Below are 13,694 nucleotides of genomic sequence, written 5' to 3'. Positions count from 1 at the left end.
GGCTGCTATGACCTGGGCCTCCTTCCAGCCCCCTGGAACTTTCCGCTGTTCTCAGACAGATGATGGATAAGAATATCTGTAGCATATTCAACATATAATCTTACGGGGATACCGTCTGGGCCAGATGCCTTCTTGGCGTCTAAGGATCTTAACTGTTTTACAATCCCAGATACACTAAACACCATGGCAGCCATCCTTGCGTTTATTCGATAATTGAAAGGGGCAATGGTGCCGCAGTCCTCTACCGTAAACGAGTTTTTGAAAGCTAGGTTTAGAATTTCGGCCTTCTGTTTCATGAATGTCTCTGAGCACTACTGTCCTCTAGCCGAAGGAAATTAGAACTACGTCCTCGACTGAACCCGCTTCATACCATCTTGCACTGTGCATGCATGAGTCATTCTACCGCTATACAGGCTCTAGACAGGAGCGACAAGTTTCGCCAAGGGGTCTTTCAGTAAGTGTGAGGCTACGGCCATACTTGCGTTTTTTGAAGCTGGACGCTAGAAGACCGGTAGTGGCCACTCACAGTGTCTTTTTCTGCCAACGTCCGACGGGAAGGCGCATCCTCAAGGTCAGACGCTAGTCAGATGGGCCGGGGCCCATTCCCTGCGTCAAAAGACACTTCTCACATTGCGTTCCCACGTGAACTCAGTAGTAACTCTGCAGTGTGTCAACACAAAGTAGTGTGTGTAGCCAGGTGTTTCATTACAGTTTTTTCGAAGTGTGAGATGTAAAAAATTGAACTTGATAGCGAAGTATCATTTTAGAAGTTCAAGCTCGACCTTTTTTATACGACATTCAAAATGCGGATTATAAAAACAGACAAAAAAGAAGAGACGGTTGGCCAGCTGTAACATCTAATGTTGTTGGTGAAGGTTGGGACAACGTGGACAAAGAAACAAAAGAAGCCTTAGGTAATTGTAGTAAAAACATTTAATTTGGGTAGTATAAAAGATCAAAAATACAATAAAATATTTAAATTTTATGAAAGACATCTGGTGAATTACATTTGTTAAATTAAGTAAGTACAACAAGTCACAATATATGAACTTTATTGTAGAATATTAAAGGTGTCTTGTTTTGCCAGCAGTCATTTTCACTCAGCAATGTTTGCGTATCGGTTTTGCCAGGGTACAGAACCTGCGGTAGAACAGAAATATTCAGCAAACTGATCTCTTGTGTGTGTACCTTTCACGGTCCCTCTTGTCCACTGGGCCGGAATGCTGTCCAAAGGACACGATAACGTGACCTCAAAGTTGTACCCATCGTTTTCCCTCACAAAGTCGTGCCGTACACAAGTGGCTTTAAGAATGATGTCAACCAAATCGATATCGACGTCAATCGGACGGTGGAATATACCCCATTTATTAGCTAAAATACCTAATGCACATTCCACGTACCACCCAACACTCGATTAACGGTAGTTAAAAATTCTTTTAATGTTGGCCATGATCTTACTGGGGTATGGTCTCAAAAGATTTTCACACAGAGAAAAGGCTTCATCTGCCAGAAACACATATGCCAGTAATCAACCAGATGTATCGTTTGGTAAGGGGGCTGGTGATGATAATGGTAAATTATTGGAATAGAGTTTCTTGCCAAAATTAGTACTTTTCAGGATGTTTGAATCTCCCTCATGTCCAATGCCCCCAACATATATATATCTGAAGCAGTAACTTGCGTCAGCTACTGCCGTTATAACTATTAAAAAATACTTCTTGTAGTTAAAGTATTCACTACTCGATCCCCATGGAAGTATTCACTACTCGATCCCCATGGATTGATCACTCTAATATGCTTACCATCAATACATCTCACGCAATGTGGAAAACTGGATTTTTTTTTCAACTGTAAACTAATAGTCAACCAATCTTCAGCAGTTAATCGTTTCATATATTGGCCTTGCATTGTTTCCCAGATACCTGAGCATGTCTCTCGAATAATCTTTGAAACTGTTGAACGTCCAAGTAAAAACTGGAAGTGTAGAGATCTGATGGAATTGCCAGTTGCGAGATATCTACAATGAAACATTGATAATGGGTTAAAAGTAGAACCAATATTTATATTAAGTGTTTTTTAGGGAGGGATGTGCAAAAAAGTGGAAGAGCATTAAGGACTGCTACTACAAAAATGTGAGAATGCACGATGGCAGAAGTGGAGAGTCATCAACACCAAGGAAACATTACATTAATCACAAACAGTTGTCATTTCCACCATTTTTATGTGTAGGAAGAGAGTGAGTATTCCATATTTATAATGTTCGTGCATTTTTAAGTTCCAGACTCAGCCATTCATGGCCACAAATTATAAAATTTTACTGTGGACAATTACAGTTTTCTCTTTTTACCACAGGACATCTGGGAATATGGATGTCGATCTAGCAGAAAGTTCGCAAGACGGTGACAACAACACTGCGCAACAAGAAGCAAACACGACACCTGAAATACAACATACTACATCCAAAGCCTCTCCCCCTGCTCGCACAGCGCAAAGGGAGAAAGGAAGTCCATTTCTGAAGAAACGAAAACAGGACGTGTTTGAAAAAAAGTTGTTGGGCATTTCGGAAACGAGTTTGTAACAATCACATGCAAAGGAACCTAGAACTAACGATACAAATGAAATGTTCTTACTTTCGCAAATGCCCCTTATTAAGAACTTTAACCCAGCTGACAAGATGGATTTTCAATTGAAATGTTTACAATTGGTTCAGTCCTACACACATGCACAGCCGTCTAGAATTACAGCTGAAAGTGACCAACAATCATCTCAGTCCACAAGCAGCACACCTACAATGATCTTCGAGGAAAAATCAGAAGATTCAATCCTGTCCTTTTATGCATTCCCTAGTTTCAAAGGATTCCAAACCTGCTCTTCCTGCATTGTTACAAGCAACGAAAGCTACAGTTATCCATCCGTTACCCAAACTGGAAGAAGAAGAAACTTTCATTAAAGAAAAATTTAACTTCGCACCACAAAATAAAGTAGGTCCGTGAATAAGAACAAATTGAGTAGTTTTACCTACTCCTCTTACTTCATTCTTTTTACCCTTCGCAGAAGATGTCGAAGCACCAAGAGTGCCGTCCACATTGACAAGTGATTCGGCACATTGGACAGTAGAGTTTCGTATGACTTAATAGACATCCTGTAGTACTCAAAAGACTTTTCAGGGTTTTCTTTAAGTTTGTTGTGTAGCAGATTGAATGTTCCCTTCTCTGATCTGTCCTCGATTATTGGATGAATTTAAAAACGTCTTTTTTGTCTACGTTGTCTCTGTCGAATCAGTAACAATGCAGCACATATTATTGTTGCAGATGGTTTACTTAATACGTTCATTTCTCAACGCTGCGATGTCAACAAGGCAAGTCGGAAACGCTACTGGCAACATTCACGTCTTTGGTCGCAAGGACGCGTTGTGCTGAAAGAAACTATATACACGGTCGAATGTGGCCACCACCAGGCGACTTCTGAAGCTGCTTCTTTAGACGCTGAGCCTCCAGCTTCAAAAAAACGCAAGTGTGGCCGTAGCCTAAGAGCGCTAGAGATGCTCATGAAACTCCAGCGGTCATCGCTACAAAAGAGGCGTTGTGTATCACGGACGGGTTACTGTTGAAATTCTGAGACTGAATGTTCAACTAAGAGTCACGCAACACATTACCACCTACCACATATGTCTCGTGAAATAACCACGATGAAAAAATTAGAGTAATTAGAGGTCATACGGAAAATTATCGACAGTCGATCTTACCTCACACCATTGTCCAATGGAACAGTGAAGGCAAGAAATGATATATATCTACATCTCCATCAATAATGCACAAGACACCTGGCGATGTGTGATGGAGAGTACTTCTGGTACCACAAACTGATCTCTTGGTCCCTGTTCCATTCGCGAATGGCGCATGGGAAGAATAACTGTCGGTAAACCACTTTATTAGCTCTAATTTCTAGAATTTTCTCCTTGTGGTCGTTCCGCGAGACGAATGTGAGAGAAAGTAATATGTGGTCCTAATCTTCCTGAAACCTACTCTCTCAGGATTTGAATAGTAAACCTATCTATGATGCAACCCCTACTTCCAATGGCTGACCCTGTAGTTGTTGAGCATCTCCGTAGCACTCTCGCGACCACTAAAATCCCTACTTCGTAAGGTTCCCAGGGTCATGAGGAATATTCAAGAAGATAACAAATGCCCTTCAGGAAGACGAGGCTCGAGGTCACCGTTCCGAGGCGCCTCTCCTGCTAATGGCGCGGGCAAAAGGGGGAAGGAAATGTAGGAACAAATAGTACTGTCATGCGTGGGCACCACGCCTAGATGGTCAATACCGCGGTTAGATCGGGTCCGCATTGATACTTTGTGCCAGGAAGGGCTCTCAACAAGGGAAGTGTCCAAGCGTCTCGGATTGAACCAAAGCCATGTTGTTCGGACATGGAGAAGACACAGAAAGACGGGAACTGTCGATGACATGCCTCGCTCAGGCCGCCCAAGGGCTACTACTACTACAGTGGATTACCGCTACCTACGGATTATGGCTCGGAGGAACCCTGACAGCAACGCAACGTCACCATGTTGAATAGTGCTTTTCGTACAGCCACAGGACGTCGTGTTATGACTCAAACTGTGCGCTATAGGCTGCATTATGCGCAACTCCACACCCGACATCCATGGCGAGGTTCGTTTTTGCAACCACGACACCATGCAGCGCGGTATAGATGGGCCCAAGAACATGCCGAATGGACCACACAGAATTAGCATCATGTTCTCTTCACCGATGAGTGTCGCATATGCCTTCAACCATACAATCGTCGGAGACGTGTTTGGAGGCAACCCGGCCAGGCTGCACACCTTAGACACAGTCGAACGAGTGCATCAAGGTGGAGGTTCCCTGCTGTTTTGGGGTGGCATTATGTGGGGCCGACGTACGCCGCTGGTGGTCAAGAAAGCCGCCGTAACGACCGTACGGTAGGTGAATGCCATCCCCCGACCGATAGTGCAACAATATCGGCAGCCTGCTGGCGAGGCATTCGTCTTCATGGACGAAAATTCTCAACCCCATCGTGCACATCTTGTGAATGACTTCCTTCAGGATAACGACATCAATCGACAAGAATGGCTAGCTTGTTCTCCAGACATGAACCCTATCGAACATGCCTGGGACACATTGAAAAGGACTTCATGGACGTTGTGATCCACCAATCATTCTGAGGGATCTACGGCGAATCGCCGTTGAGGAGTGGGACACTGGACCAACAGTGCCTTGATGAACATGTGGATAGTGTGCCACGAGGAGTACAGGCATGCATCAATGCAAGAGGACATGCACTGGGTATTAGAGGTACCGGTGCGTACAGCAATCTGGACCTGCACCTCTGAAGGTCTCGCAACGTGTGGTTTTCATGAGCAATAAAAAGGGCGGAAATGATATTTACCTCTGAAGGTTCAAATGGTTCAAATGGGTCTGAGTACCATGGGAGGTCATCAGTCCCCTAGAACTTAGAACTACTTAAACCTAACTAACATAAGGACACCACACACATCCATGCCCGAGGCAGGATTCGAACCTGCGACCGTAGCAGTCGCGCGGTTCCCGACTGAATGGCCTAGAACCGCTTGGCCACCGCGGCCGGCCCTCTGAAGGTGTCGCAACGTGTGGTTTTCATGAGCAATAAAAGGGGCGGAAATGATATTTAGCCGGCCGCGGTCGCAGGTTCGAATCCTGTCTCGGACGTGGATGTGTGTGATGTCCTTAGGTTAATTAGGTTTAAGTAGTTCTAAGTTCTAGGGGACTGATGACCACAACAGTTAAGTCCCATAGTGCTCAGAGCCATTTTTAGGGGACTCATGATCTCAGATGTAAAGTCCCATAGTGCATAGAGTTAGAGTTATTTGAACCGTTTGAAATGATGATTATGTTGATCTCTACTCCAATTTTCTGTACATGTTTCGGAACTCTCGGAACCGAGGTGATGTAAAACTTTTTTTGATGTATGCGGTAGTAACCATAGTAGAATATAATATGCTAATACAGTAGAGACAGATCTTCCACTAGAAATAGCCAAATAGAGAGACCTCTTTTATGATATAAATCTTTCCTTTCATCTGTCACTTTCTTCTTAAGAATATAGTACAATTTGTTTTCCTTTCCGAAATCAACTTAGTTACCAAGCTGGTAGATCACCCTGTGTTGGTGTTGTTGTTGTTGTTGTTGTGGTCCTCAGTCCAGAGACTGGTATGATGCAACTCTCCAAGCTACACTCTACTGTGCAAGCTTCTTCATCTCCCAGTACCTACTGTAACCAACATCCTTCTGAATCTATTAAGTGTATTTATCTCGTGGTCTCCCTCTACGATTTTTACCCTCCACGCTGCCCTCCGATACTAAATTGGTGATCCCTTGATGCCTCGGAACGTGTCCTAACAACTGACCCTTTCTTATAGTCAAGTAGTCCCACAAATTTCTCTTCTCCCCAATTCTATTCAGTACCTCCTCAGTAGTTATGTGATCTACCCATCTAATCTTCAGCATTCTTCTGTAGCACCACCTTTCGAAAGATTCTCTAATCTATTTATCGTCCACGTTTCACTTCCATACATGGTTACACTCCATACAGATACATTCAGAAACGACTTCCTGACACTTAAATCTATACTCGATGTTAAAAAATTTCTCTTCTTCAGAAACGCTTTCCTTGCCATTGCCAGTCTACATTTTATATCCCCTCTACTTCGACCATCATCAGTTACTTAGCTACCCAAATAGCAAAACTCCTTTACTACTTTAAGCGTCTCATTTCCCAATAACTCCTTCAGCATCACCCGATGTAATTCGATTACATTCCATTATCCTCGTTTTGCTTTTGTTGATGTTCATCTTAAATCCTTCTTTCAAGATACTGTCCATTCCGTTCAGCTGCTCTTCCAAGTCCTTTGCTGTCTCTGACAGAATTACAATGTCATCGGCGAACCTCAAAGATTTTATTTCTTCTCCATGGATTTTAATTCCTACTCCGAATATTTTTTTTGTTTCCTTTACTGCTAGCTCAATATAGAGATTGAATAACATCGGGGATAGGCTACAACCCTGTCTCACTCCCTTCCCAACCACTGCTTCCCTTTCATGCCCCTCGACTCTTATAACTGCCATCCGGCGTCGGTACAAATTGTAAATAGCCTTTCGCTCCCTGTATTTTACCCCTACCACCTTCAGAATTTGAAAGAGAGTATTCCAGCCAGCATTGTGAAAAGCTTTCTCGAAGTCTACAAATGCTAGAAATGTAGGTTTGCCTTTCCTTAATCTATCTTCTAAGATAAATCGTAGGGTCAGTATTGCCTGACGTGTTCCAACATTTCTACGGAATCCAAACTATCTTCCCAGAAGTCGGCTTCTACCAGATTTTCCATTCGTCTGTAAAGAACTGGTGTTAGTATTTTGCAGCTGTGGCTTATTAAATTGATAGTTCGGTAATTTTCACATCTGTCAACACCTGCTTTCTTTGGGATTGGAATTATTACATTCTTCTAGAAGTCTGAAGGTATTTCGCATGTCTCATGCATCTTGCTCACCAGATGGTAGAGTTTTGTCAGGACTGGCTCTCCCAATGCTATCAGTAGTTCTAATGGAATGTTGTCGACTCCCGGGGCCTTGTTGCGACTTAGGACTTTCAGTGCTCTGTCAAACCCTTCACGCAGTATCATATCTCCTATTTCATCTTCATCTACATGCTCTTCTATTTCCATGATATTGTCCTCAAAGTACATCGCCCCTGTATAGACCCTCTACATACTCCTTCCACCTTTCTGCTTTCCCTTCTTTGTTTAGAACTGGGTTTCCATCTGAGCTCTTGACATTCATGAAAGTTGTTCCCTTTTCTCCAAAGGTCTCTTTAATTTGCCTGTAGGCAGTATCTATCTTACCCCTAGTAATATACGCCTCTACGTCCTTACATTTGTCGTCTAGCCATCCCTGCTTAGCCATTTTGCACTTCCTGTAGATCTCACTTTTTGAGATGTTCGTATTCCGTTGTGCCTACTTCATTTACTGCATTTTTGTATTTTCTCCTTTCATCAATTAAATTCAATATCTGTTCTGTTACCCAAGGATTTCTATTAGCCCTCGTCTTTCTACCTACTTGATCCTATGATGCCTTCACTATTTCATCTCTCAAAGCTACCCATTCTTCATCTACTGTATTTCTTTCCCCCATTCTTGTAAAATCTTTCCCAATGTTCTCCTGAAACTCTCTACAAACTCTGGTTCTGTCAGTCTATCCAGGTCACTTCTCCTCAAAATCCCACCTTTTTTGCAGTTTCTTCAGTTTTAATCTACAGATCATAACCAATAGATTGTGATCAGAGTCCACATCTGCACCTGGAAATGTCTTACAATTTAAAACCTCGTTCCTAAATCTCTGTCTTACCATAATATAATCTATCTGAAACCTTCCAGTATCTCCAGGCTTCGTTCATGATTCTTGAGCCAGGTACTAGCTATCATTAAGTTATGCTCTGTGCAAAATTCTACCAGGCGGCTTCCTCTTTCATTCCTTATCCCCATTCCATATTCACCTACTACGTTTCCTTCTCTTTTTTTTTCCTACTATCTAATTCCAGTCACCTCTGACTATTGAATTTTCGTCTCCCTTCACTATCTGAATAATTTCTTTTATCTCATCATACATTTCATCAATCTCTTCGTCATCTGCGGAGCTAGTTGGCACATAAACTTGTACTACTGTGGTAGGCGTGGTCTTCGTATCTATCTTCGCCACAGTAATGCTGTTTGTAGTAGCTTACCCGCATTCCTATTTTTTTTTTTTCGTGATTAAACCTACACCTGCATTACCCCTATTTGATTTTGTATTTATACCCCTGTAATCACATGACCAGAAGTCTTGTGCCTCCTGCTACTGAACTTCACTAATTCCCACTACAGCGAACTTTAACCTATCCATTTCCCTTTTTAAATTTTCTAACCTACTTGCCCGATTAAGGGATCTGAAATTCCACGCTCCGACCCGTAGAACGCCAGTTTTCTTTCTACTGATAACAACGTCCTCCTGAGTCTGAATATCCGAATGGGGGACTATTTTACCTCCGGAATATTTTACTCAAGATGGCGCCTTCATCATTTAACCATACAGTACAGCTGCATGCCCTCGGGAAAAATTACGGCTGTAGTTTCCCCTTGCTTTCAGCCATCCGTAGCGCCAGCACAGCAAGGCCGTTTTGGTTAGTGCTACAAGGCCAGATCAGTAAATCATCCAGACTGTTGTCCCTGCAACTACTGAAAAGGCTGCTGCCCCTCTTCAGGAACCACACGTTTGTCTGGCCTCTCAACAGATACCCCTGTGTTATCGTTTCACCTGCGGTACGGCTCTCTGTATCGCTGAGGCACGCAAGCATCCCCACTAACGGGATCGTCCGTGGTTCATGGTTCATGTGAAAAAATAAACAATAAATAATATTCAAGAACCGCTCGAACAAGTGTTTTGTAAGCCACTTCTTTCGTTGATGAGTTGCATTTTATTAATATTCGTGCTATGAATCTCAGTCTGGAATCTGCTTTCCTTACTATTTGTTTTATGTCGTCATCCACTTAACGTCGCTCCTGATGGTTACTCTTATAACCAGAAGTACCCTCAACCACACACCGTAACGTGATTTGCAGAGTCTAAATGTAACCACAGTATGTCAGCTTTAAAAGAAATGCGGCGTCATGTCGTGAAATGCAGAGTGTTTAGGCCGACATGTAGTGTTAATTTGCTCAGAATAGCATCACTCTGAAGAATACTTTTGCGGGTTCTTTTCAGTAAATTATAAACGAATAATTTTATCCAGAAGCAATCGTTGTCCACAGAGGTGACGTATTTTGTATGCGTGTTTCAGGTGCGGCAGTGATGGGGCGGCTGGTGGTGGTGGTGGCTGTGTTGGTGGTGTGCGGCGGAGGGTTGGCTGCAGCCTCTGGCGGGTGCGAGACGTCGCAGGCCCTGCTGACGCTGCCGGGCCGCGCCTATGTCGCAGGTGAGGAGTGGCGTGGCTGTCTTATGTAAAGTCCGCCTTCACCGCGCCACACTTGCATAACGGCCGCAGCGTGCGTCACCTCATCTGCTCCGGCACTTTCTCCCAGGTCCCCGCTGGCCGCTGAATACCTTGCGGTTTGTCCGGGGGTGTCACTACCCGTGGGCAGGAAGCTATGGCTTACAACATAGGTCGCTGCGGAGGTGGCAGGAATTTTCTCCCAGGTCCCCGCTGGCCGCTGAATGCCTTGCGGTTTGTCCCGGGGTGTCGCTATCCGTGGGCAGGAAGCTATGGCTTACAACACAGGTCGCTGCGGAGGTGGCAGGAACGATAAAGGTTGCTTTTCGACAACTGACAGCTAACTTGAATGTTTTCTGGGTGTGGTACAGCGTCATACCTTAAATAACTATCATTGATATACCGTAGGACGCGGTACAGTACCCAGGAAACTTTCATGTTAACAGATTCTGGCGTCGAATCTTACGCGATTAAATTTTTGTTGCGACATGAAGTTGCGCAGCAGGCCTGCAACCGTGACGTAAACTCGAGGGAACTTAATGCCACTGATGCATAGCTCGCTAGGATAACTGATAACTTGCTGTTCAAAAATTACTAGTTAGTGACGTGTTTTGGATGCAGCCCTTCGTCAGAAAATCTGCCGACGAAAAGAATAGAGCCATAAACACAAATATAGCTGAAGAGTCTTCATACCAGATTGGAGTCACATGTTCAGTCGTCAGCATCAGTACTCAACTGATAGAAAGACGACACTACAAAATTTAACTACGACAACTTTCCACTAGGTGGTGTGAATGCATAAGAACAGTGGAGCTATATTGTGCCCCTAGAAATAACTGAACAACATGATATTGAAATCAAAAGGTGCATAATAGGAACAAAGACCTGAATATGAGCATAAAAACATTATAAAAATAGGAGTATACACAACAGTGCACAAAGCAATCAAGATTCAACTAACACCGTTACAAAACTTAACTGGCAGATACTACCGCCAGGAGGGGACAATGAGTTGGTGCAGTGGCGCTGTTTGCGGGCGCATAAGTAAATGTGTAACTTCATAATGAGGCAAAAAGTATACAGAATTATGAACGGAGATCTAACGCTGAACCTAAATATACATAATAAAAACAATAATGTAACAAGAATGCAGAAACCATAAATGGTACAATCAGGACCGGTAAGGAAAGAGATGAAAGGGTATCAGGAAGGGAAAGAGGGGCAGGAACAAAAATTGTTAAAATTACAGACGACTCATGAATCAATATGTATTGTATGTTTCTATGGTTTTTTTGTTTCAGTATCAGACTGTTCTGTTGTTTCTGTATGCATACTTTTTCATTCATTCCACCTGATGCCAAGTTCTGCTGGTTAAACTTTGTCGCGCCGTCTTTCTAATAACTGAGTACTGCTGCTCACTGACAACACATGTGACTCTATATTTTTAATGGAGACTGTTTTTGGTATGTCTTCTTTCTGAGAATTCTGTGTAACAACATTTATAAATTCACTGTTAGTGACTTCTGTCAATTAAGCTTGTGTCATTGGTGCTGTACTTTTCTTTGGCAGACGTCCTGATGAAGGGCTGTGCCAGAAACAGCAATTTTGAACAGCAAGTAACCCGTTGTTCTAGCCACCTACCTAGCTGTGGCATAAGTCTCCTCAAGTTGACGCAATCAAACCTTTTGTTACTTTGACTCAACTAAATAGCGTTCTCGTGATGGTTTCATTGAGGACAAAGCTGAACTTCTTCCGTGTTGTAGTGGTCTACATTCCAAGGACTGGCTAGTTACAGCTCTCCATGGTTGTCTGTCCTCCGCAAATCTTTCCACTTTTGCATCATTACCGTGACCTACATCCATCTGAACTGCTACTCTATTCCACTCTTGTCGCCTCTCCCTACCCACGGAAGCACATACACACTTTTCTCCATAACCAAGCTGATGATTCCTTATTTTTTCAGAATGTGTTCTATCAACATATCCCTTCATTAAGTGACATTGTGCCATAAATGTCTTTTTTCCCATTTCGCTTCAGTATCTCCTCATTAGTTACCTCACATACTGGCCTAATCTTCAGCATTCTTCTGTAGCACCACGTTTCAAAAGCTTCTACTGTCTCCTTGTCTGAATTGTTTACAGTCCACTTTTCACTTACATACAACGCAAAAATCCAGACAAAGACCTTCACAATAGAATTCCTGAGATCTGAATCATATTCGAGATCAATACATTTCTATTTTCCAGAAACACTTTTCTTGCGATTGCCGCCGGCCGGAGTGGCCGTGCGGTTCTGGGCGCTACAGTCTGGAACCGTGAGACCGCTACGGTCGCAGGTTCGAATCCTGCCTAGGGCATGGATGTGAGTGATGTCCTTAGGTTAGTTAGGTTTAAGTAGTTCTAAGTTCTAGGGGACTGATGACCTTAGAACTTTAGTCCCATAGTGCTCAGAGCCATTTGAACCATTTTGCGATTGCCAGTTTGCTGTTTATTTCCTCTCTACTTTGGTGATCGTCACTTATTTCGATATGCCCAAACAGCATACCTCACCTAGGACTTTTAATGCCTCGTTTCCCTATGTAATTCCCTCAGTAACGCCTGATTCAATTCGAATACATTTCGTTACATGTAGTTCACATTTACTGATATTCATCTTGCAACCTGTTTTCTAGACACTATGCATCCCGAACCCCTTTGCTTTCTGTGTCAGAATTACAATGACATCAGCGAGCTCCAATGTTTTAAATTCTTCCGTCCCCTATCGTTCCCCAAGTCTGTAGCAGAGTGGGATGCGCACTACAATGTATGGTCCATCGACGGAATCCTCACCTCTCCTATCCACCTCTCTCGCAACAAAAAAAAAGAAAAAAAGAAATGATATGTGATATTCACGAGCCAATCTCGCATCCTGCCCGCAAAACAGACAAACGAATAAATTCAGTGTCGGTTTGAAGAAAGGGGGAACAAGTCATGTATACTGAATAGCAGCAGCCCTGCTCAGAATCATTTGTTGCGAACTGACAAAACTGCTTCGGCACTAACGGCAAAAGAAATATGAGATCCCCGTTTCGCCACTGCCTACCAGATCAGTTGCTGCGTACAATCTTTTTTTCCTTCCTTCTTTTCTACGGTATACTGCTCCACTGGCCAAGAAGCGTGCCTCCGTGCGCACTCTAGCGTTTCTCATGTTATCGCACATGCTCTGTTAAACCAAAAACACTATACCCGTTTGCTTAATACCGTGTTGCTCTGCCTTTGTAACGCAGTACATCAGCGTTTCTGCGTGGCATGAATTCGACAAGTCGTTGATACCTTTCCGGGGCACCACGTGTCTATGCACAGGTCACGCGCGTCGCCTAAATTACGGGCTGGTGGTTTGTGGGCATGGATCTGACATCTGATAGCGTCCCAGCTGTGTTCCATCAGGTTCAGATCCGGCAAATTTGGTGACTAAAGCATCAACATGACCTCATTGTCATTCTCTTCAAACCAGTGTAGCACGACTTTGGCCTAGTGACACGGTATACCGTGACGTCCATAGTGTTGTTGTATTGTAAGGCGCCACGTATAACGTTTGTATATGTATACGTGTATGTCGTCGTTGTCGTCTCTTCTTTCCCTCGTCGATGTCAGAGCATGAGAAATGTTTATGTTAGTGTTTACG

General features: G+C 43.4%; 1 protein-coding gene across 1 annotated transcript in view; it reads left to right on the top strand.

Annotated features, from left to right (window-relative positions):
- The window catches only part of LOC124789009, a 260,631-nt gene that overhangs the window by 47,695 nt on the left and 199,242 nt on the right, over positions 1–13,694 (top strand). The window contains exon 2 of the mRNA XM_047256296.1: positions 9,882–10,016. Within this exon, the coding sequence (XP_047112252.1) occupies positions 9,893–10,016 (124 nt within the window). The 5' untranslated portion in view covers positions 9,882–9,892. The remainder of the gene's footprint in view (positions 1–9,881; positions 10,017–13,694) is intronic.

The sequence above is a fragment of the Schistocerca piceifrons genome, chromosome 3 (assembly GCF_021461385.2).
Source record: "Schistocerca piceifrons isolate TAMUIC-IGC-003096 chromosome 3, iqSchPice1.1, whole genome shotgun sequence".
NCBI lineage: Eukaryota > Metazoa > Arthropoda > Insecta > Orthoptera > Acrididae > Schistocerca > Schistocerca piceifrons.
The sequence above is the reverse complement of the archived record's forward strand: the minus strand, read 5'-3'. Positions and strand labels throughout refer to the sequence as shown.